General features: G+C 42.1%; 1 protein-coding gene across 1 annotated transcript in view; it reads right to left on the bottom strand.

Annotated features, from left to right (window-relative positions):
- The window catches only part of VKORC1L1 (vitamin K epoxide reductase complex subunit 1 like 1), an 82933-nt gene extending 58985 nt beyond the window's left edge, over positions 1-23948 (bottom strand). The window contains exon 1 of the mRNA XM_073012635.1: positions 23695-23948. Within this exon, the coding sequence (XP_072868736.1) occupies positions 23695-23888 (194 nt within the window). The 5' untranslated portion in view covers positions 23889-23948. The remainder of the gene's footprint in view (positions 1-23694) is intronic.
- Positions 23949-24560: the final 612 nt, after the last annotated feature.

The following is a 24560-nucleotide window of genomic DNA, read 5'->3' as shown; positions in this document are numbered from 1 at the left end:
ACTCTTGGCTTCAAGTGATCTGCCCGCCTCAGCCTCTCAAAGTGCTGAGATTACAGGCATGAGCCACCAGGCCCAGCAGCTTGTCTGTTTTTATGCAAATTCATCAACTTTTTTTCTGTATGTAAGGGCTCAAGTTGAATGATGAAGAATCATAAGAGAGAGAGGAAGAGAAAGAGGAAGAAGAAAAGGAAGAGGAAGAAGAAAAGGAAGAGGAAGAGGAAGGGAGGGAGGGAAGGAAGGAAGGAAGGAAAAGGGGAAAGGGAGAAGGGGGAAGGGGGAAGGGAAGGAAGGAGGTAAGGAGGCAGGGAGGGGAAGATAGGAGGGGAACCTATTACATTGCTGGTAGGAGTGTAAGCTGTTACAATCATTCTGGAAAACTGGCAATATATGCCAAAACAAAACAAACATACATCCTATGACCCAGCAGTCCCACTCAATTCCAAAAGAAAATGAATATTTATGTCCACTAAACATGTACAAAATGTTCTTAGCCATTTTATTCACTTTAGCCAAAATAAAGAAATAACCAAAATTTTCATCAATAGTAAAACAGATAAAATGTGATATATTAACACAATATAATCCTATACAATAAAGAAGAACTGCAATATACAACATAAATAAATCTCACAGACATGTTAAACAAAAGAAGTGAGATTGTGGCTGGGCACGGTGGCTCATGCCAATAATCCTAGCACTTTGGGAGGCTGAGGCGAGTGAATCACTTGAGGTCCGGAGTTCAAAACGAGCCTGGCCAACATGGTGAAAGCCCCGTCTCTACTACAAAGAAAAAAAAAGTTGGCTGAGCGTGGTAGCGGGCATCTGTAATCCCAGCTACTTGGGAAGCTAAGGCAGGAGAATCGCTTGAACCCGGGAGGCAGAGGTTGCAGAGAGCCGAGATCACGCCACTGCACTCCAGTCTGGACGACAGAGGGAGACTCCGTCTCAAAAAAAAAAAAAAAGAAGTGAGATAGCAAGATAATTATCTTTTTTTCCCAATGGCTACTCAGTTCATCCAATACTATTTACTAAGGAATTCCTGATTTTCATCACATATACCACTGTTTACCACATAAAACATTTCTATAGATGAAGCTACTTCAGTGCTCTCAACTGTGTGTCAGTGATCTGATGTTCAAATTGGTTTGGCTTCGACACACACTTTAATATTTCACAGCACTAATACCTCCTTCATGAACAGATTTTCATAATTTTTGTAAAAAGTTTCATTTTTGTTCTTTCATATACACTTTAGAGTCAAGTTTTGAAAAGCCTATTGAGATATTAATTGGGATTACTTTAAATTCACAAATTATATGTGTGTGTGCGTGTGTGTGTGTGTGTGTGTGTGTGTGTGTGTGTGTATATATATATATATTTTTTTTTTCCCCCACAGATGGCATTTCACTATATGGCCCAGGCTGGTCTCCAACTCCTGGTCTCAAGTGATCTTCCCACCTCAGCCTCCCAAAGTGCTGGATTATAGGCGTGAGCCACTGTGCCTGGCCAATTTCTAAATTTAAGACATTTTCAATGTACGATGCACAGTTATTTTACACCAATTGAAATAGCTTCCTTAGACTTAAAAGTTTCTGTTTTCATATCCCATCTAACTTGTGCTTATAATGAAAGTAAAGTTATGTAAAATAAGTTGGTTAAGATGCTCCTAACCTAACTTCATAATTACCACATGGCCAGAAGCACCTGGAAGATGTCATCAGCTTTAAGGCATATCTTAACTTTAGAAATCATAAAAGGTAAAAAAAAAAAAAAAAAAAAAAAAAAAAAAAAAGTATTTTTCTAACAATACAAAATATAGCAACTTAGAGCGGATACTGACATCTTAAAAATGTGAGAGCTATCCTATTCAAGAACAAAATATGTTTTAGCATTTATTCAATTCTTTTATGAGCTTCAGTAAAGTTTTGCAATATTTTTCAGAAATATCTTTCATTTTCTTGTTAATTGTTAAGTTTCTCTTACTTTTTCTTTGTAGAGATAAGGTATCACTGTGTTACCCAAGGTGGTCTCAAACTCCTGGACTCAAGTGATCCTCCTGCCTTGCCCTCCCAAAGTGCTGCGGTGGCAGGCATTAGCCACTATGCCTGGCCAATTGATTTCTTTTATTTATTTATTTATTTATTTATTTATTTATTTATTTTTGAGACGGAGTCTCTCTGTGTTGCCCAGGCTGGAGTGCAGTGGCGCGATCTCCGCTCACTGCAAGCTCCGCCTCCCAGATGCACACCATTCTCCTGCCTCAGCCTCCTGAGTAGCTGGGACTACAGGTGCCCGCCACCACGCTCAGCTAATTTTTTGTATTTTTAGTAGAGACGGGGTTTCACTGTGTTAGCCAGGATGGTCTCAATCTCCTGACCTCATGATCTGCCTTCCTCAGCCTCCCAAAGTGCTAGGATTACAGGCATGAGCCACCGCGCCCAGCCCCAATTTATTTCTAAGTAGAATTTTTTCCTTCAAAAATTCTGTTTGGAAAATGTGCAAACCTTTATACAGAAAATTATATAACAATATTGAGAAAAAAATTAAAGTTCAAAACATATGGAGAAATAATGTTTATGAATCAGAGGATTCAATAGTATAAAGATTTCAAATTCCCATTACGGCAGGTGTAGATTAAAAAAAAAAAAGAAGAAAATTTCGGCTGGGCGCAGGTGCAGTGGCTCATGCCTGTAATTCCAACACTTTGGGAGGCTGAGTTAGGTGGATCGGCCTGAGGTCAGGAATTCGAGACCAGCCTGGCCAACACAGTGAAACCCTATCTCTACTAAAAATATAAAAATTAGCTGGGCATGGTGGCGCGTGCCTGTAATCCCAGCTACTTGGGAGGCTGAGGCAGGAGAATTGCTTGAACACAGGAGGCGGAGGTTGCAGTGAGCTGAGATTGCATCATTGCACTCCAGCCTAGGCAACAGAAGCAAAACTCCGTCTCAAAAAAAAAAAACAAAAAAACAAATTCAATTATTCCCAGACCGATTCAACACAATTCCAATCAAAATCCTAACAGGTATTCTTGTGGAACATCACAGCTGATTCTAAAATGTATATGGAAATGCACAGGGCCCAGGGCCACACATAACTAAGATTTATTATCCACTGGATATTAAGACATAAAACTAGATGAGTGATTCTCAAACCTTTTGGTTTGACATTCCTGCAAACTATTGAGACTCTAAAATGCTTTAGTTAACATGCGTTATACCTATTATATTTATCATGTTAGAAATTAAAACAGGAAATGTATTTATTTATTTTTACTTTTTTTGAGATGGAGTCTCCCTCTGTCACCCCAGGCTGGAGTGCAGTGGCATGATCTCGGCTCACTGTAACCTCCACTTCCCAGGTTCAAATGATTCTGCTGCCTCAGCCTCCCAAGTAGCTGGGATGACATGCATGTGCCACCACATCCAGCTAATTTTTTATTTTTAGTAGAAACAGGATTTCACCACATTGCTCAGGCTGGTCTTGAACTCCTGACCTCAGGTAATCCGCCCGCCTCAGCCTCCCAAAGTGTTGGATTACAGGTGTGAGCCACTGTGCCAGGCCCAAACAGGAAAGTTTTAAATATCAATTCATTCATTTAAAAATAACAAGAAATCTATTATATCCTAACATAAATAACACTTTAATGAAAAATAACTGTTTTCCAAAACAAATTTAAAAAATGAGTGAGAAAAGTGGTACTGTTTGATATTTTTTGGAAATCTCCTTAATGTCTGGCTTGATGGGAGACATCTGAGTTCTCCTATCTGCTTCTGCATTCAATCTGTCACAACACTGCACTTCATGCGGCCTCTAGAAAACCCTACTGTACACTTGTGGGAGGATGAGTGTGAGGCAAAAAACCACCAAGTGTTACTATGAAAACAGTTTTGACCTGGCCTCTGAAAGGGTCTCAGGAAACCCCCATAGTCCTGGGACCACACTTTGAGAATTGCTGAAATACAGTACTTAAGACAATGGGTCACTGGCAGAGGACAGACAGACAGGAATAGAAGAGGCAGGCAAATCCTGGTATACACAACCACCTCACTTATGACCAAGGTAGCTCTACAGAGCAGGAGGAGATGGCCTTTTCAGTAAATGGAACTAAACATCATCATCATCATCATGACATCTAGTAAAACAAACTGACCCAATCTCATACCACACACACAAAAATTCCAAAGATCGTTGATCTAAATGTGAAAGGCAAAACAGTGACAGAAAATAATGTAGATTACCTTCACATCAGGATACAAAAACCTCTAATTACAAAGGAAAAGGCAGAAACATTCAACTACATTAAAATTAAGAATTTCCATTAATCAGAGAAATGCAAATCAAAACTACAATGAGATATCATCTCACTCCAGTTTAAATGGCTTTTATCAAAAAGACAGGCAATGAGAGATGATGGCGAGGATGTGGAAAAAGGGAAACGCTCGTACACTGCTGTTGGGAATGTAAATTAGTACAATCACTATGTGGAGGTTCCTCAAAAAAACTAAAAATAGAACTACCATGTGATCCAGCAATCCCGCTACTGGGTATACACCCAAAAGAAAGAAAATTGGTATATCGAAGAGATTTCTGCACTCCCATGTTTACTGCAGCACTATTCACAATAGCCAAAATATGGAATTAACCTAAGTGTCCATCAATAGATGAATGGATACAGAAAATGTGGCACTTATACACAATGCAGTACCATTCAATCATCAAAATGAATGCAATCCTGTCATTTTCAACAACATGGATAAAACTGGAGGACATTATGTTAAGAAAAATAAGCCAGGCACAGAAAGATGAACATTGCATGTTCTCACCCACATGTAGGAGCTAAAGAAAAAAAAATTGAACCCATGTAGACAGAGTAGAGGACAGGAAGGGAAGTAGAAAATAAAGAGGGATTGGTGACTGGGCACAAAAATACAGTTAAAAAGAATGAGTAAGTCTAGTGTTCAGTACCACAATAGGGCAACTACAGTTAACGATAATTTATTTTATATTTCAAAATGACTAAAAGACGAGAATTGGAATATTCCTAACATGAAGAAATGATAAATGCTTCAGGTGATGGGGTACTTTACCCTAATTTGATAATTATGCACTATATGCTTGCATCAAAATACCGCATCTACCCCATAAATATGTATGGCTATTATGTATTCATAATAATTAAAAACAAAAACAAAAAAAATTGTTAGTGAAGAGTTATCTTTAAGAGAATAAAAAGGAGGCCGGGCGCGGTGGCTCAAGCCTGTAATCCCAGCACTTTGGGAGGCCGAAACGGGCGGATCACGAGGTCAGGAGATCGAGACCATCCTGGCTAACACGGTGAAACCCCGTCTCTACTAAAAAATACAAAAAAACTAGCCGGGCGAGGTGGCGGGCGCCTGTAGTCCCAGCTACTCGGGAGGCTGAGGCAGGAGAATGGCGTAAACCCGGGAGGCGGAGCTTGCAGTGAGCTGAGATCCGGCCACTGCACTCCAGCCTGGGCGACAGAGCGAGACTCCGTCTCAAAAAAAAAAAAAAAAAAGAGAATAAAAAGGAAAGGCTAGCCACTAGCTAGTAATAAATATCTGCAACACAGATATGGGGCAGGGAGGGGAGGGGATCAATACATTTATCCCTTATACAAACCAATAAAACAAAGAACACCTACCAGAAAATCAGCCAAAAGACTTCAATGAGCTCTTCACAGAGAAGTTATCCAAATGGACAAAAAACATATAAAAGGCTGCTCAACCTCATTAGTAATCAGGGAAATGCAAATTAAAACCAAAGTGGAGTGTTAATTAGTACAACCACTTTGGGAAACTGTTCTATCGTTTCTAATAAAGTTAAACACTCACCTATCCCATAACCCAGAAATCCACTCCTAGATATACACACAAGAGAAATGAGTATATATGAGAATGTTCATAGCAGCTTAATTCACAATAGCCAAAACCTAGAAACAATCAATAAGAAAATGAATAAACAAAGGGTAATATAACCACACAACAGAACTCAGCAAGAAAAAAAGAGTAACTGATAAAACCAACAAGTTAGATAAATTGAAAAAAAAAAAACAAAACATTATGCTGGGCAAAAGAAGTCAGACACAGCAGAGTCTATACTGTCTGAGCCCATTTATATGAAGTTCAAAAACAGGCCAAATGCATGTATAGTGGCTGAAGTCAAAACAGTGTGGTTAGAATAGCAGCTTCTTTCTGGAAATTACCATGAGAGAACTTTCTGGGGTGATGAAAATATTCTATATCTTCATCTGGGTAGTGGTTACCTAGATATATTTATATGTAAAATATTCTTCAGGCTGTATATTTTTGTTTTTATTGTGTATGACATCTACCTTAGTTACACACAAAAACCCATTATGTACCTACCAGAATGGTTAATAAAATTTAACAGATTGACAATTCTAAGCCTTGGCAAAGAGGTGGATAAACAGGAATTCTAACACATTGTTGGTAGGAATCTAAATTAGTGTAACCACTTTGGAAAATAGTCTGGCATTACCAAGTAAAACTGAAGATATACAAAAATGTTTATAGCTGCAGTATTCCTAATTGCTGCAAACTGGAGACAAATTTCCATCAAAAAGAAAGTGAAGGCTGGGTGTGGTGGCTCACGTCTGTAATCCCAGCACTCTGGGAGGCCAAGGCAGGTGGATCACCTGAGGTGAGTTCGAGACCAGCCTGGCCAACATGGTGAAATGCCATCTCTACTAAAAATACAATTAGCCAGGTGTGGTGGTGTGCAACTGCAGTCCCAGCTACTTGGGAGGCTGAGGCAGGAGAATTGCTTGAACCCAGGAGGCAGAGGTTACAGTGAGCTGAGATCGTACCACTGCACTCCAGCCTGGGCGACAAGAGTGAAACTCAGTCTCCAAAAAAAAAGGGAATGAATATAATATCAATTGTGTTATATTCATAATAGAGTATTATTCAGCAATGACTAATGAACAAACTACAGTTCCATAAAACACAGGTGAATCTCACAAAATAACACTGAGTGAAAACAGTCAAGTAAAGAAAACAAACTAAATGGTTCCATTTATATAAAGTTCAAATAGCAAAACTAAATTACCAAGTTTGGGTGTGATCTTAGAAAAGTAAGAAAATGATTCTCATAAAAGTCAGGACAGTAACTTTTGAGAAGGGGGATACATATAGTTGATTAGGGGGAAGTTAAGGGAGGGCTTTCTGCAGTGCTGACATTGGTCTATTTAATGACTGGAATGTTGGTTACAGGGTTATGCTTTGTTGATTACAACAACAAGAAGACGCACCGCTCAATGCTTTTTCTGTATATTATAGTTCACAATAAAAGAAGGTTGAAAACAATCAATGGGACCTGGTGATTGATTAAATTTGGTGGGGGAGGGGAGGAGAGAGAAAGAATCACGAACAAGTCCCAGGTTTCTGACTTGCACAATTGCTTAGGTGGTGATGCCTTTCACTGAGATAGGAAACAGCATTTTCAGAGGAAGAGTATGAAATAAATCTTGGACATACTGATTTTGTTACTTTTGGGACATCCAAGTAGAGACAGCTAGTAGGCAATTAGATATTAGCAAATGGAGTACTCAACAGCAGAGGTTGGGGTTGAGATAAAAATGTTGGATTCACCCATGAGTGAGACCATGGACATGGCTGTGACTGTTAAGGGAAAGAAGAATGACAGAAAGGCCTAAGGCTGCTTGGTGGGACATCAACATTTAATGGCCAGATACAGGAGAATAAGCCAGCAAAAAAAAAAAATTGAGAGTGGTAGGAGGAAAATGAAGAACTGTCATGAACCATTAAGCAAGAGGAAAGAGCGTCTCAAGAGTAAGAAGTCACTCTCTGCAGGTTGATGCGTAGTTGGGAGGTGGGGTGGGGGACATGGATTATGTGTACTACTCTGCAGGCCAGTTTTTACTCCACTTCTTTCTGGCTGACTTGACACAAGCAACAACCCAACAGAAAACCAATGCTTCCGAGAATGGCTGCAAGTTTTTATATGCTGTCTTTTAAGGTAAGAAATCAAGGCTGAGCTCTTCTTTCTCCTAATTCTCAGGAAGGAGGAAGGCAGATGTGAGAACACTGATTGGGTCTTCTGCGCTACTGGGCAGCATCACTGTTAAAAGGTCAGCACACAGATGCGAGATCACTTTTCTGCTTCTCTCATGTGACTGAAGTGGTTGAGAAGGTTGTCACACCCCCTGCACCCCCCACACCCCCGCAGTAAGGGAGAGCCAGGGCCAAACCTACAGCTTGGGCAGAAGAGGCCAGGGCAGGTGTCCAAGGCCAGATCAGCAGTCAGCCAGGGCAAATGGGCTCACTCTGGTTACATGACCTGTGGCAACTGACAGAAAGGAGTGAAATGTGGGGAGGATCTCAGTGTGTTTGAGAACTGGGGAGATGAAAAGGGTTCATTCTCATGGCCTACTTTAGTTTGAAATAATTTAAGCTTAACTAGATTCAAAAAAAACAGTACTTCCACCTGAACCAGCTGGGTTAATTCCAGTCTTCTACCCTGGAGTTTGGTGCACAAGTCCTAGTTAAGAATCAAATGTAGAGTCCTTTTGTCGTCCATTTGTCAGTGCAAATATTTAATATAAACATTTCTCCCAGGGACCCTGTAGACTTGAAAACAGTGGCTATAGATTGAAGACAATTTTGATATTCCAGGGATCCCTGACCAGGATAATAAGAAATTACCATAATTTCTCAATTTCTAGCACCACACAAATTGCATCTCACACACACAGACACACACACACACACAGGTGCGGGCTTACCTACTTCTCAGAAAATTGCACAGATTCAACAAGAAAGAATAAATAGTAATTAATATGTTCCTTAATGGCTGGCTGGTGAATAATAATAAAATGTTAACTAAAGCAAAAACAATTTTTATATTTAAAACTACTATCACCCCTCACCAAATATTTAAGTGATAAAGTCTAAACTGACAGCACAGCAAATTAGTACAGTCCTTTGGGAGGGAAATATGGTGATACATATTAGGAAACAATCCTCTTATTTGTTGCTTTTTTTTTTTAATGACAGAAAAAACAAAATTAAAAAAGGCTATGTTTCATAAATCACAATACATTCTTACAATAAATACTACGTAAACACTTTAAAATGAGATGCTTGTGTGAGAACTAACTTTGAAGGAGGCGCAAGGTATTTACAAATTATTCTATTGAATGATAGCTAGTATTTGTGCAACACCTAGGTACTAGGGCTGTGTTGACTGCTTGTACACCTGCTGTTTTAATTTTACAATAACCTTACAAGGTAGGTGGCATACTAACCTCATTTAACAAATAAAATGGAAGTGGAGGCTTAAGTTTATTATCTATTATCACTGAGGGAGGACATAGCAGAATTAGGATTTAAAACCATAAAAAAAACCTTGATTTCAGAACCTACACTTCCACTCACTGTGCCAGTGTGTCATAAAGTATACATACTTTTGAAAAACTCATTTATTTAATATGTATCAATGTTACATTTCTTTAATATACAGCAATGTACATAATATCAACATTATGTATTGAATATACATCAATGTATGAGTTCACAGCTCTTATCACTAAGGATTTTTGGGTTTCTTTAGTAAATTTTAAGAAACCTGTTATGAATTAACAGTACAGATGATACAAACATATGGCAAAAGTAACAAGGAGGCACTCCAATGACTGAAAGTTTGGACAACAAAACTCTCACCTTCTCGGCCGGGCATGGTGGGTCATGCCTGTAATTCCAGCACTTTGGAAGGCCAAGGCAGGCGAATCATGAGGTCAGGAGATCGAGACCATCCTGGCTAACACAGTGAAATCCCGTCTCTACTAAAAATAAGTAAAATTAGCCAGGGGTGGTGGCGGGCACCTGTAATCCCAGCTACTCGGGAGGCTGAGGCAGGAGAATAGCTTGAACCCGCGAGGCAGAGGTTTCAGTGAGCCAAGATCGTGCCACTGCACTCCAGCCTGGGTGACAGAGTAAGACTCTGTCTCAGGAAAAAAAAAAAAAAAAAACCTGGGCTGGGCACGGTGGCTCACGCCTGTAATCCCAGCACTCTGGGAAGCAGAGGCGGGCAGATCACAAGATCAGGAGATCAAGACCATCCTGGCTAACATGGTGAAACCCCATCTCTACTAAAAATATAAAAAATTAGCCGGGTGTGGTGGCAGATGCCTGTAGTCCCAGCTACTCAGGAGGCTGAGGCAGGAGAATGGTATGAACCAGGGAGGCGGAGGTTGCAGTGAGCCAAGATTGCACCACTGCACTCCAGCCTGGGCGACAGAGCAAGACTCTGTCTCAAAAAAAACAAACAAAGAAAAAAAACTCTCACCTTCTCAAAAGGCACTTTCTTCTTTATATGCTGCAATACTGTATGAAATTTTCACAACAATTACATATTACCTCAAAGAGGTTTTTTGAAAAAATAAAACAACCCCTCCTGAAACATTTTTCAAATAAAACAAGAGTAAAAACACTATCTTAATGTGTACCCTCAGAAACTGGAAACATCCTTCATATCTAACAATAAGAGTTAAGTACAGTTATCAACTTCATTAAGTGGTCCTTAATCATTAAATTAATGACTATCAGAAAAAGAGATAATATACTGCTGATTATTACAAGAATCTGAGTATACATACACCATATACCACGATAAAGTCTCTTTAGACCCAAAAGTAAAGGTGAAAAAAGAAATGAAAACAGGGATAGATGATATAAGGCTTTGCCCTCTACTAATTTACTCTAATACTATCTTTGTAATACATGTGTTTAGAACAAAACAATGCCACAATGAGCATCTAGGTTAAAACCATTATCAGACAGGCAACTCCAGAATAAACAGATACAATATGCTCCTTGATGGAAACACCTGCTAGTGAGAACTGACTCCCTCCCATATTCATCTATAAATTTAGCACAATTCTAATCAAAATCTCAGTGGGATTTGTCTTAGAACTCAACAAAATAATTCTAAAATTCACCAGAAACAGTAAATTCATGAGAATAGCTAAGAAAAATTTGAAAACGAGCATATTTGCCCTATCAGATATCAAACTTCTATAAACAGCCATGGGGGAGGGGTGGTAATGGAATAAACACAGACAGACCTGTCACTGGAACAGAAATGAGAATCCAAAGAGGCCTTATGTATGCAGGAAAGCCTTGTGGCATTTGAAATATGAACAAGTCAATGAACTGAGAGAGGCAAAAGTCTATCCATTTAGGAAAAATTTAGATCCCCACCCTTACACTAGACACAAAAGGAAATTCCATACAAACTAAAAGAGCTCAGTGTGAAAAAAATTTTTTCACATAAAATATATGAAAAATTTTAAAAGATAATCTTGGGATGGTAGAGATTTTGCTAAACCAGAAAAAAAAAACAAAAAAACCCAAAAAAACCTATAAAGAAGTGAAAGATTTTCAAGTTGAACAATGAAGAATTTTTTTAAATGAAAGATCTGACCACCTAAGTTAAAACTTCTATATAAAGACACCATAGACCAAATTAAAAGACTAATAACAAATGAGAAGAAAATGTGTAACACATATAACAAAAAATTAACCATTGTGATATCTAAAGAACTCCTAAAAGGCAATAAGAAGAAAAGATAAACAACCAAGAAAGGGAAAAAAATGGGCAAAGGTATGAATAGGCAATATCCAGAGGAAATGCAAAATTTTTGTCTGTACAAAATTATGTTGTAGACTCATGTAACACCCAGTAAACTACATTCTAGGAGATTAAAGAAGTCATGTTTTTCAAGACTAACAAACTACATACATTTACACGATATCAGAATGGGAAATGCCTGTCTGAACTTGAATCTACAGACAAAAATTACCAAGAAAAAATCATTGAAATTATCACAGACTTGAAAAAACCTTTGTACTAGCATTTGTCTAAATCAAGGCGAAAAATTCTAAAACTTATCCAGGCAGGAGAAGAAACACAGTTAATAAAAACATGAAAACCTCATTATTAAACAAGGTGATTATAAATTAAACGATAAATTTTTTTTTTTTTTTTTTTTTTTTTTTTGAGACGGAGTCTGGCTCAGTCGCCCAGGCTGGAGTGCAGTGGCGCGATCTCGGCTCACTGCAAGCTCCGCCTCCCGGGTTCACGCCATTCTCCTGCCTCAGCCTCCCGGGTAGCCGGGACTACAGGCGCCCGCCACCTCGCCCGGCTAATTTTTTGCATTTTTAGTAGAGACGGGGTTTCACCGTGTTAGCCAGGATGGTCTCGATCTCCTGACCTCGTGATCCGCCCGCCTCGGCCTCCCAAAGTGCTGGGATTACAGGCGTGAGCCACCGCGCCCGGCCGATAAATTTTTTTTAATGTGAAACCATCAAATCTTGCTGATGCTTGGGGAAAATGCAAATCAAAACAATAACATGACAGTTTTCATAAATTATACTGGCAAATATCTAATAAATGAGAAATGCCCAATTTGGCAAGGGCACAGGGCACCCAACATTCTCTTCCATAACTGGTGGAATTTTTCACAACATGGGAAAACAGTGGTAGTATTTTCTTTTTTTTTTGAGACAGAGTTTCACTGTGTCGCCCAGGCTGAAGTACAATGGCATGATCTCGGCTCACTGCAACCTCTGCCTCCCCAGTTCAAGTAACTCTCCTGCCTCAGCCTCCCAAGTAGCTGCGACCATGGGTGTGCATCACCACGCCTGGCTAATTTTTGTATTTTTCAGTAGAGACCAGGTTCACCACGTTGGCCAGGCTGGTCTCAATCTCCTGACCTCAGATGATCCACCTGCCTCAGCCTCCCAAAGTGCTGGGATTACGGCCACCATGCCCAGATGTGATATGTTAAGTGAGGAAAAGACATATTAAACATACAGTAAGGGCCGGGCGCGGTGGCTCAAGCCTGTAATCCCAGCACTTTGGGAGGCCGAGACGGGCAGATCACGAGGTCAGGAGATCGAGACCATCCTGACTAACTCGGTGAAACCCCGTCTCTACTAAAAAATACAAAAAACTAGCCAGGTGAGGTGGTAGGCGCCTGTAGTCCCAGCTACTCGGGAGGCTGAGGCAGGAGAATGGCGTAAACCCGGGAGGCGGAGCTTGCAGTGAGCTCCGGCCACTGCACTCCAGCCTGGGCTACAGAGTAAAACTCCATCTCAAAAAAAAAAAAAAAACGTACAGTAAGATCTCAACCATGTTCTAAAATAATAGTAACTATGTTTTATGAGTACCTTTATGCCAGACACCAGGACTGTTTACATGTACTGGTACACTTCATATTGACAATGCTATGAGTTAACACTATTATTACCCTCATTTTATGGAGAAAGAAACTGAGACAACAAGAGATCAAGTGATAGAGCCAAGATTTCAACTCAGGTTGACTCTAGAGTCCAAGATCTTAACCACTAGCACAATGTACAGAAATTAATCAAACTCTTCAAAGACAGTGGAGTTGAGTATACTGTCTGCTGTAATTCCCGATTTTGTTACAGATTTTCTACTACTTTACTTCTCAAATATAAGTTTTTAAAAGGATCAGTAATCACAAGACAGCAACAGTGTCCCTGAAATTCCCCTAGAGATGCTAACTACAAAATAAAACTTATAAATCATAATTCAATAGCTTTAAATATTGTAGCACAAGAACATTTTTCTAAATGAAATTTTACGTGCATCTATAACATAAGAAACAGATTAGGCTGGGCATGGTGGCTCACGCCTGTAATCCCAGTACTTTCAGAGGCTGAGGCAGGCAGATCACGAGGTCAGGAGGTCAAGACCAGCCTGGCCAACATGGTGAAACCCTGTCTCTACTAAAAATACAAAAATTAGTCGGGTGTGGTGGCGGGTGCCTGTAATCCCAGCTACTCGGGAGGCTGAGGCAGGAGAATTGCTTGAAACTGGAAGGCAGAGGTTGCAGTGAGCCAAGCTCCCGCCACTGCACTCCAGCCTGGGTGAAAGACCGTTTCCAAAAAAAAAAGATTAAAGCAGTATTTTATTCTATCAATGCATTTTAAAGCTCAAATGTGGCTGGGTGTGGTGGCTCATGCCTGTAATTCCAGCAGTTTGGGAGGCCAAGGTAGGTGGATCATTTGAGGTCAGGAGTTCGAGATGAGCCTGACCAACACGGTGAAACCTCGTCTCTACTAAAAATACACACATTGAAAAAATTAGCCAGGCATGGTGGCACATGCCTGTAGTTCCAGCTACTCAGGAGGCTGAGGCAGGAGAATCGCTTGAAGCTGGGAGGTGGAGGTTGCAGTGAGCCAAGATGGCACCACTGCATTCCGGCCTGGGTGACAGAGTGAGACTCGATCTCCAAAAAAAAAAAGCTCAAATGTATAACATGTATAATGAGAACAATAAAATTATTCTGATAAACACCAACTTTAAATTATGGATGATTGGGCAGTCTTACGTCAAATTTGTTTTGTTTTGATTGCATGGTATCAAGAAAAACCTGATTCACAAAGATGAATAGATGATAAAGCATGTTTTGCAAATAATAATGTTTTGTATGTGTTTTTTAAATAGTACATTAATGTTATCTAAGGATTTAATTACATCTGTCCAGAGGTTTTAAAAGTAAAACATTTCTAACTTAATTCTGTAATAGTGTTAAGGAATGAATACTTTGTAGTCATAAACTTTTTGTTAAAAAATAAAAACTTTACAATATGTACTAATCCTGATATATGCATTAAGCAGTCACGTTATTGCATAATGCAATAGTTCTAATACTACTGAATGTGCTTATATAATGTTACATGTATAAACAAGCACTAGCCTAAAATTTCGAAGTATCAAAATAAAGCTACAGTTTTATTAGTCAATAACATTTTTATCCTTTCTAACTCTGAGGAGGAAAAAAAAGAAAGAAAAAATTTTAATTAAAAAATAAAATGGCATTTTAAAAGTTTCAGTTCTACACACAAAGTGAGACACTCTATTCCAAGGATTGTTGTCCTGGGTGTGAGCATTACAGATAATTTACATTTTCTTCCTTTTGCTTATTTTCTCTCATATATTCTAAATGCACTGCTTTTTTATTTTATTATTATTTTTTTGAGATGGAGTTTCACTCTTGTTGCCCAGGCTGGAGTGCAATGGCGTGATCTTGGCTCACTGCAACCTCCGCCTCCTGGGTTTAAGCAACTCTCCTGCCTCAGCCTCCCTAATAGCTGGGATTACAGGCATGCACCACCACGCCCGGCTAATTTTGTAATTTTAGTAGAGACAGGGTTTCACCATGTTGGTCAGGCTAGTCTCGAACTCCTGACCTCAGGTGATCCTCCCGCCTCGGCCTCCCAAAGTGCTGGGGTTACAAGTGTGAGCCACTGTGCCCAGCCTTTTTTTTTTTTTTTTTTTTTTTTTTTTTGGTTTGAGATGGAGTTTGCTCTGTCGCTCAGGCTGGAGTGAAGTGGCATGATCTCAGCTCACTGCAACCTCTGCCTCCCAGGTTGAAGTGGTTCTCCTGCCTCAGCCTCCCAGGTAGCTGAGACTACAGGCACCCATTACCATGCCCAGCTAATTTTTGTATTTTTAGTAGAGACAGGGTTTCACCATGTTGGCCAGGCTGGTCTTGAACTCCTGACCTCAGGTGATATACCTGCCTCGGCCTCCCAAAGTGCTGGGATTACAGGCGGGCGCCACTGTGCCTGGCCAACTTTTTATTTTAAAATTACTATAATTATAAACCACAGGAATTTACAAAAAAGTACACAGGGAGGTCCCAAGTACCCTCACCCAAATTCCTCCAATGTTATAACTTATGTAACTCTACTAAACTGTCACCATCAGGAAACTGACCTTGGTACAATCCCTAGTTTATTCAGGTTTCACTAGTTTTGTATGCAAAATGGGACTTGAGTATGCTAGGATTTGTATGCAGTATGTGATTGGTTGTATGAAATTTTTATCACATTTGCAGCTTTGTATAATCACACCTGAGATACAGAACTGTTCCATCCCTACACAGCTCCCTCATGCCACCACTTTATAACCACACCACCCCTCACCTCCCATTCCTAACTCCTAGCAACCACTAAATCTGTTTTCCGCCTCTGCAGGTTTGTTATTTCAATAACGTTACATCAATGCAATCATACAGTATGTAACCTTTTAGGGTTCTCACTTGTTTTCACTCAGTAGAACTCTCTTGAGATAACCTGGTGGTACAAATCAGTTGTCTCTAATATATTAAAATTTAGCATGAGATGTATTTGAGTGTGTATAAACATTCATAATATTTCAAAGTTTAAGACATTAAAATGTGAATCAAAGGTGTATGAAATCCCTGTTTCATTGATAGAGAACAGGGATTCTGAGACACAAATTTTGAAAACTGATAATCTAATACAAGCCTAGTACAATGTAGTACAGGTTGAATATTCCTTATCTGATACACTTTGAAGCTGAAATACTTCGAATTTGTGATTTTTTCAGATTTGGGAATATGTGCATTTAACCGGTTGAACATCCCAAATCTGAAAGTCCAAAATCCAAAATGGTCCAAAATCCAAAACTTTGAGTGCCAATATGACACTCAACAGAAATGCTCACGGAGGCACTTCAGATTTTGGATTTTCGGATTAGGGATCCTCAGCCTATACAAGAACTTTATAGAAGAAAAGCCCAGGACTCAGTGCTCCGTCTTATCACTGTTTACAAGAGTACATGGTTTACAAGAATGCCTAGTTTTATACTTGTTATGACCAACATCTAGATTCTGGTTCTTTCCCAACCCAGTTGAGTATGTTACATTCAAATATGACCACTTGCTATTCTTCTCAAATGACCACAGTTTGCTACCCTTTCAAGCTCTTTCTAATGACAGAGGAAACAAACTCCTCTTAAATTCCCAGATCTATGTGGTGCTTTAGCTAGCACCAAACCTCAGGTCCAATTCTCCTGTCTTTATATGCAGCAGGTCCACACAACAAGGCCTCCCTCAGAAAAAGCTACCCCAACCTAGGACAGATTCAAACAAACTCTTCTCCCTCCCCCTCCCTCCATGTGCCCAGAACCCCTTTCTCCTTCCTCCCTAGGCTAACCTGGTAAGTCTTCCGGATAACTCACTCCACTGTCTATCTGTTAGCTAACTGGGTGTGACAAACCACGTCCTCACACCTTAAAAGGCAAACACTCCAGGAACTTACTTCTCGAATACCAACACCTTAACAGTAATTTCCCTGCCTTTCCAAAAAGTGCTCTAAACAGGTAAAAGCTATAATACAAACTCTATACATTTTTGCCATACAGATACAAAAGCTGGCACTATTATTTGCATATTTTAAAAATCTGGTCGATATGGTTATCACTCTATCAGTATTAGATCTAAGTGGAATTTAAACTAGTGGTAAAAGGCTGGGTGTGGCAGCTCAGACCTGTAATCTCAGCACTTTGGGAGGCCAAGTGGGAGGACTGCTTGAGGCCAGGAGTTTGAGACCAACCCAGGCAACAAAGTGAGACCTCGTCACTATGAAAAATAGAAAAAATTAGCCAGGCATGGTGGTGGGGTGTGCACCTGTAGACTCAGCTACTCAGGAAGCTGAGGTGGGAGGATCACTTGACCCAGGGAGGTTCAGGCTACAGTGAGCGATGACTGCACCACTGCATTCAGCCTGGGGAGACAGAGTGAGACGATGTCTCAAAAAATGAAAGAAGAAAGAAAAGAAAAGAAAAAAAAAGGAAAGGAAAGAAAAGAAAAAGAAAAAGAAAAAGAAAAGGAAGGAAAGAAGGAAGGAAGGAAGGAAGGAAGGAAGGAAGGAAGGAAGGAAGGAAGGAAGGAAGGAAGGAAGGAAAAGGGGAAAGGGGGAAGGAAGGAAAAAGAAAAGAAGGAAGGAAGAAAAGAAAAGAAAGAGAGAGGGAAAGGAAGAAGGAGGGAGGGAGGGAAAGAAGAAAAAAAGAAGGGAAGAAAGGAAGACAGAAAGAAAGAGTAGTGGTAAAGAGCATGGACTCTTGAGCCAGACTGCCTGGGTTAGAATCAGGCCTCTGCCACTGTACTACCTGGATCAAGAGTTAGTCAGTCTGCCTGGCTCAGTTTTCTCATCTGTAAAATGGTGATAAAAGCTACCCGCCTCATGGGACTATTGTGAGACTTCAATAATATAGGCAAAACATTTAGAACAATGCCTAGCATTATCTGTAAGTATTAACATTTATCTCTACTACAGTCCAGATTCACTTCCTTGTGATATTTCTCTATTCCTCTTAGACTCTTTTCAGTTCAACTTGCTTCTGAAATTTCCATACCAAGAAACAATGATAATGTTAAGAATTTTATTTCTGAAATTCATCCTAGTTAGTCAAAACTACTAGAACAAATTCTCTTTTACGTACTAACAGTTCTTAACATTTCACTAAGCCGGGCGCGGTGGCTCAAGCCTGTAATCCCAGCACTTTGGGAGGCCGAGACGGGCGGATCACGAGGTCAGGAGTTCGAGACCATCCTGGCTAACATGGTGAAACCCCGTCTCTACTAAAAAATACAAAAAGCTAGCCGGGCGAGGTGGCTGGTGCCTGTAGTCCCAGCTACTCGGGAGGCTGAGGCAGGAGAATGGCATAAACCCGGGAGGCAGAGCTTGCAGTGAGCTGAGATCCGGCCACTGCACTCCAGCTCGGGCGACAGAGCAAGACTCCGTCTCAAAAAAAAAAAAAAAAAAAAAAAAATTTCACTAAATATGAATATAAGCATTTAAAGTATGGGAGCAATGGAACAAATGCCAAGCAAAAAGCAGGCTATCAATCAGGACACATACATGATACTCCCATGTTAAAAAAAGGGAGGAATCATATGGTCATATGGATGTTTGTCCATGCGTCAAACGGCTCTGAAAAGTTTCACAGCAGTCTACTGAGAGGGAGAACTGTCTGTTTGGTGGAAGGGATATGAAGGAGACTTTTCACTGTACATGCTTTTTTATTTTTTATATTTCAAATCTGAAGCAGTGAATGCATTACCTAGACAAGAATTTATTTATTTTATTTTATTTTATTTTTTGAGACAGTCTCACTCTGTCACCCAGGCTGGAGTGCAGTGGCACGATCTCGGCTCACTGCAACCTCACCTCCCGGGTTCACGCCATTCTCCTGCCTCAGCCTCTCGAGTAGCTGGGACTACAGGTTTGTGCCACCACGCCTGGCTAATTTTTTTTGTATTTTTAGTAGAGACGGGTTTTCACCGTGTTAGCCAGGATGGTCTTCATCTCCCGACCTTGTGATCCACGCGCCTTAGCCTCCCAAAGTGCTGAGATTACAGGCGTGAGGCACCGCGCCCAGCCAAGAATTTAATTTTTAAAATGGGGGTGCAAAGGAGACTTTAAATAAGTACTCTGGAAGCCAAGTGTCAAAGTCTCAATTTGCTACTACCTGTGTTATCTTTGGCAAGTCACTTAACCTCCGAGTCTCAGACAGAGCAAGAAGCAGTAAATACTTCTAGGTTCTTTTAAGACAGAGTTTCCCTCTCGTTGCCCAGGCTGGAGGGCAGTGGCACGATCTCGGCTTACTGCTACCTCCACCTCCCAGGTTCAAGCAATTCTCCTGCCTCAGTCTCCCAAGTAGCTGGAATTACAGGTGCCCACCACCATGCCCGGCTAATTTTTTATATTTTTAGGAGAGGGGGGGTTTTGCCATGTGGGCCAGGTTGGTCTCGAACTCCTGAACTCAGGTGATCCACCCACCTCAGCCTCCCAAAGTCATGGGATTACAGGCGTGAACCACCATGCCCAGCCCTGGGTTATATTATAATTATAAAAGTTTTATTATCTCAATGGGGTAGTAAATAGATGGTACTTTTTTTTTAAGATATGGTAGAGGTAGTAATCCAACATTTTGTAAAACAAGGCAACTTTTTTGTGGACTTGATTTTCAAATGCAGTGGATCCTTGAAGAACATGGGTTTAAGCTGTGTGGGCCCACTTTTATGTGGATCTTTTTCAACCAAATGCAGACTGAAACCTGCATTTATGGAGGCCCAACATTTCATATTCAGGTTCTGCAGGGCCCACAGTGGGGACTTGAGTATGCCAAGATTTCAGTAGGAACAGGGGTCCTGGAACCAATCCCCTATGGTATACGTCATATCATATGTATGTACATGTATAGGACCTATACATATACCAGAGGACAGCCGGACTATTTTTACAGTTTTAAGAAACATAGATTTGTCAAGCCCATTAACCTTTCCAGATTATTTGTACTATTCTTACAAAGAAACCCTTCTTAGAGGAGGTCTAATATATAGAAAATACCTACATAGAATATTCTGCATATTAGGGCCAGGCGCAGTGGCTGATGCCTATAATCTCAGCACTTTGGGAGGCTGAGGCGGGCAGATCACCTGAGGTCAGGAATTCAAGACCAGCCTGGTCAACATGGCGAGATCCCGTCTCTACCAAAAATACAAAAATTAGCTGGGCATGGTGGTGGGCGCCTGTAATCCCAGCTACTTGGGAGGCTGAGGCAGGAAAATTGCTTGAACCCAGGAGGTGGAGGTTGCAGTGAGCTGAGATCACGCCACTGCACTCCAGCCTGGGTGACAGAGCAAGACTCCATCTCAAAATAAAAAATAAAAAATAAAATATTCTGCATATTAGTTTCTCTTGCACAACTTCAAAATTCTTTTAAATGAACACGTCTTTATACTATGCCATGAAGTCAGCAATAAACTACATTAAAACAATTAATGTTTAAACATATGAGTATGTACAAAAAACTAAAGGCATTTATTATCAAACACTGAAAAAAAAAGAACATCTCCAATCAATGGTAACAGCTATAACTGAGGACAGGTTTTATTTCAGGAACATACACGTATCACTTTTCATCATAACACTAACCTGGCAAAGTAGGTTTTTTTGTTTATTTTTTCTTTTATTGAGACAGAGTCTCTCTCTACCACCCACGGTGGAGTGCAGTGGCACCATCATGGCTCACTGCGGACCTCAGCCTCTCTCTCTCAGGCTCAAGTGATCCTCACACTTCAGCCTCCCAAGAAGCTGGAAATACAGGCATGTGCCACCATGCCCGGTTAATGTTTGTATTTTTTGTAAACTCTGGGTTTCGCCCTGTTGCCCAGACTGGTCTGAAACTCCTGAGCTCAACAGATCTGCCAGGTGTCAGCCTCCCAAAGTGCTGGGATTACAGGTGTGAGCCACTGCACCGGGCCCTAAGTAGGTGTTATCCCTATTTAACATAAGAAACTGAGGCACCATGAAGACAAAGTCACAAGTCTAAGAACTGGGAGAGGTGGAAGCCCACCCAAATCCCTTAGAGTTGAGCTCAGTGTACCAAACCAAGGGAGCAGAGAGTGCTAACTTAATGTTAGCTGGCAGGCAGATGCAGGTTTGCAGCAGTTTTCACCGATTTATGGGAAAATGGGAAAAAGTAAGGACACGAAAGTACAGACAAGGTTTCACCATGTTGGCCAGGCTGGTCTAGAACTCCTGACCTCATGATCCACCCGCCTCAGCCTCCCAAAGTGCTGGATTACAGGCATGAGCCACTGCACCTAGCCAAGAAAAGTCAATTTTAAGCACTTAAGCAGGCCAGGCGCGGTGGCTCACGCTTGATTCCCAGCACTTTGGGAGGCAGAGGCGGGTTGGATTACCTGAGGTCAGGAGTTCGAGACCAGCCTGGCCACTATGGTGAAACCCCATCTCTACTAAAAATACAAAAATTAGCCGGGCATGATGGCAGGTGTCTCTAATCCCAGCTACTCAGGAGGCTGAGGCAGGAGAATCACTTGAACCTGGGATGCGGAGGTTGCAGTGAGCCGAGATCATGCCATTGCACTCCAGTCTGGGCGACAAGAACAAGACTCCGTCTCAAAAAAAAAAAAAAAAAGGAACTTAAGCATACAGTAAGTATTCTTTCCATGCTCCAATGTTAAAAGGTCCATTTATTACAGACTACTTGTTTCGAAAACAAATCTAAAATTGGTAATAATTCTGCTTAAATTCCATATTAAACTAGGATCAAAAGTTATTTTTAGTTCTTGTTTCTTAAATACTTGAAATGTGCTGCTGCATAATGTTTTCCTTAAATATTTATTCATTCAACTAACTTTGGGTGGAAGGTACTTGTAAGTTTAAAAGTCCTTTCTGAAAGTGGAAATAACATAACAATATTTGCATAAAAGACACTCAATGGTTTTCAAAGGGTATCTGGGAGTCTAATCAGCCTATTAACTTTGTTCTGAATAACCAACAACAAATGTGAGCTTTTTGTCACATCTACGTATCTTCCCCTGTAAACTGATACCTACATTTTAAATGCATTTTTAAAATGTTTCATTTGGCCCTATGATAATTATTTCTCCTCTAAAAAGCGACAGGATTTTGGTTTAAGAGCAAATGAGACAGAGTATCTGGTCCATGAAAAAGGGTAAGTGGAAAGATCAGCTCCCTGAATTTTGTAATCAATAACAAGACAAACTCCAACGCTACTTTGTTCATATAATTAACAATATGTGAGTTGAAATAAACTAGTGAGCTACACATTTCTGATACACACCAATTTACCAATCAAAAGGAGGGGAAGAAATCGCTCAAATGTGACTACTGTTAACAAACATCTAAATATCAGACATTGTCTCTATTAAAATCGTAACCTATACATTTTGAAATCATTCCTTCGACTTATTTTTTTAATCGCCCCATTTAAAAAAACAACAACAAAAAACAGCAGCCACTTTTAAAATGTAAATTCTCCCCTTTTTCAAAGTAACTTGCCTAGGAAAATTTAATGCATTAAAACGTAACAGACAAACCAATTACAACATTAAAAAAAAAAAAAACTAAAATGATTAGTAACACAAACCAATCGCTCCAGTTTAGCAAAGGGTGTGTTTGTAATCTGTTGTGGGTATCCTATTATACTAATAGGCAACAACGTTTAAAAGTCATCCCAATGCCTAAAACACCACCATACACATAACATACTTGCCCTTTACTCCAATGAAGCTTGAACTAGACCCAAACTCAGACCATTTTCCCCTCCTGGCACACTGAAATATACGAGGGAGAATCCAAGAAATCAGATATGTTAAGTGCTGGTATCTTCTTCCAGAGTAGGGCCAAATTAGTGTTTGCCAGCAAATGTCACCGTCCCAATAAGTCTGCAAATTCTCACTAGCGCTGGAGTACAAAGAGGCCTGGCCACGGAAACACCTGTCCTAGCACCAGGAAGACAGTGGGAAACGCAACCCCCCTGTCTCCGCGCCGGCCCCAAAGCCTCGGCTGCAGCGATCGGGGTAACAAGAGGTGGCCGCTGGTCTTGCGGGTGCGGCGGACAGGGTCCCACACCCCCGGCCCACCTCCCGAGAACCAGGAAACCTGTCAAGCTGGCCTGGACCCACCCTCCGCAGCCCCCTCGCGCTCCTGCCCAGCCCGGCCCCAGCCCGCCCGACCGCTCCGCGTCCGCCCCGGCCTCCCGGCTGCACTCTGCCACCTCATCCCTCCCGGCTGCCTCGCGGCCCCGCCACCTCCTCCCCGCGGCCTTGGCTCAGGCCGCCCCCCGGGCAGGAGCGCCCCGCAGCCGCCCCTCGCCCGGCCCCGACCCCGTCCGTCCCCTCAAGGCCCGGTCCCCGCCGCCCCCAGGCCTGAGCTCCCGCCGCGCGCTCCCCACCCCCAGACTCCGCCCTCGCGCCGCTCAGCCGCTCCCGGCCCACTCCCCCAAGCCGGTTACCTGGAGGCAAGGGCGGCGGAGCACTTCACCCAGGGCCCCAGGTCGCAGAGGGCCCGGTGCTCGGGGTCCCGCTCCTTCTCCCGCTCCACGTGGTAGGCGTAGATGGAGAGCAGAATCCCGGCAGCGCACACTGCATACCGGGCCACCCGCTCCCACCGCGGCACTGACACTCTCAGCAGGACGGGCGCCGCCATCTTCCCCCCGCCGCCGCCGCCACCTCCTCCCTCCGCCTCCACCTCAGCCGCAGCCGCCCGTCGGGGCCCGACCCAGCCGCCGCCGCTGCCGCCACCGCCTCCGCCGCCGCCGCCACCACCGCCGCCGCCGCCGCGCCCCATTGGCTCGGTCGCCTGCTCCGGGCCCCGCCCCCACAGGAGCGCGGCCCAACCGCCCCGAAAGGAGTGAGGCGGACGGGGCGGGGAAGGCGCGCGCGGGCGTGGAGGGAGGGGGTGGAGTGCGCAACCGCCGGGGAGGCCGGATCGGCCGGCGGAGGCTGAGGCGGCGCGGCGCGGGGCGGCGGGCGCGAGGGGTGGAGCCCCGGGCAGAGAGGGGCGGGGCAGGGGAGGAGAGGGGCGGGGCAGGGGAGGGGCGGGGCAGAGCGGGTCAGCGAGGGAGGGACTTAGAGGAGCGGTGTAAGGAGCACATTGCAAGGATGCCACTTTGGGTGACTGGGCGAGCCGTGGGCCCCTCCTGAGGATGGCAATCAATTGCCATCCTTTTCCCCTTTTTCGTCGTTATCACTTGATATTTCTGACCCAATCTAAATCAACCCTGGCCAATGCTTGGAGCTCCAGAGCCACACTCCCATGAGCTAATCTTCCCACCACCACCTCTGTGGGACTCTGTGTTCGACCTGTACAAAACTTTTT

Source organism: Chlorocebus sabaeus, chromosome 28 (assembly GCF_047675955.1).
Source record: "Chlorocebus sabaeus isolate Y175 chromosome 28, mChlSab1.0.hap1, whole genome shotgun sequence".
Taxonomy (NCBI): Eukaryota; Metazoa; Chordata; class Mammalia; order Primates; family Cercopithecidae; genus Chlorocebus; species Chlorocebus sabaeus.
The sequence above is the reverse complement of the archived record's forward strand: the minus strand, read 5'-3'. Positions and strand labels throughout refer to the sequence as shown.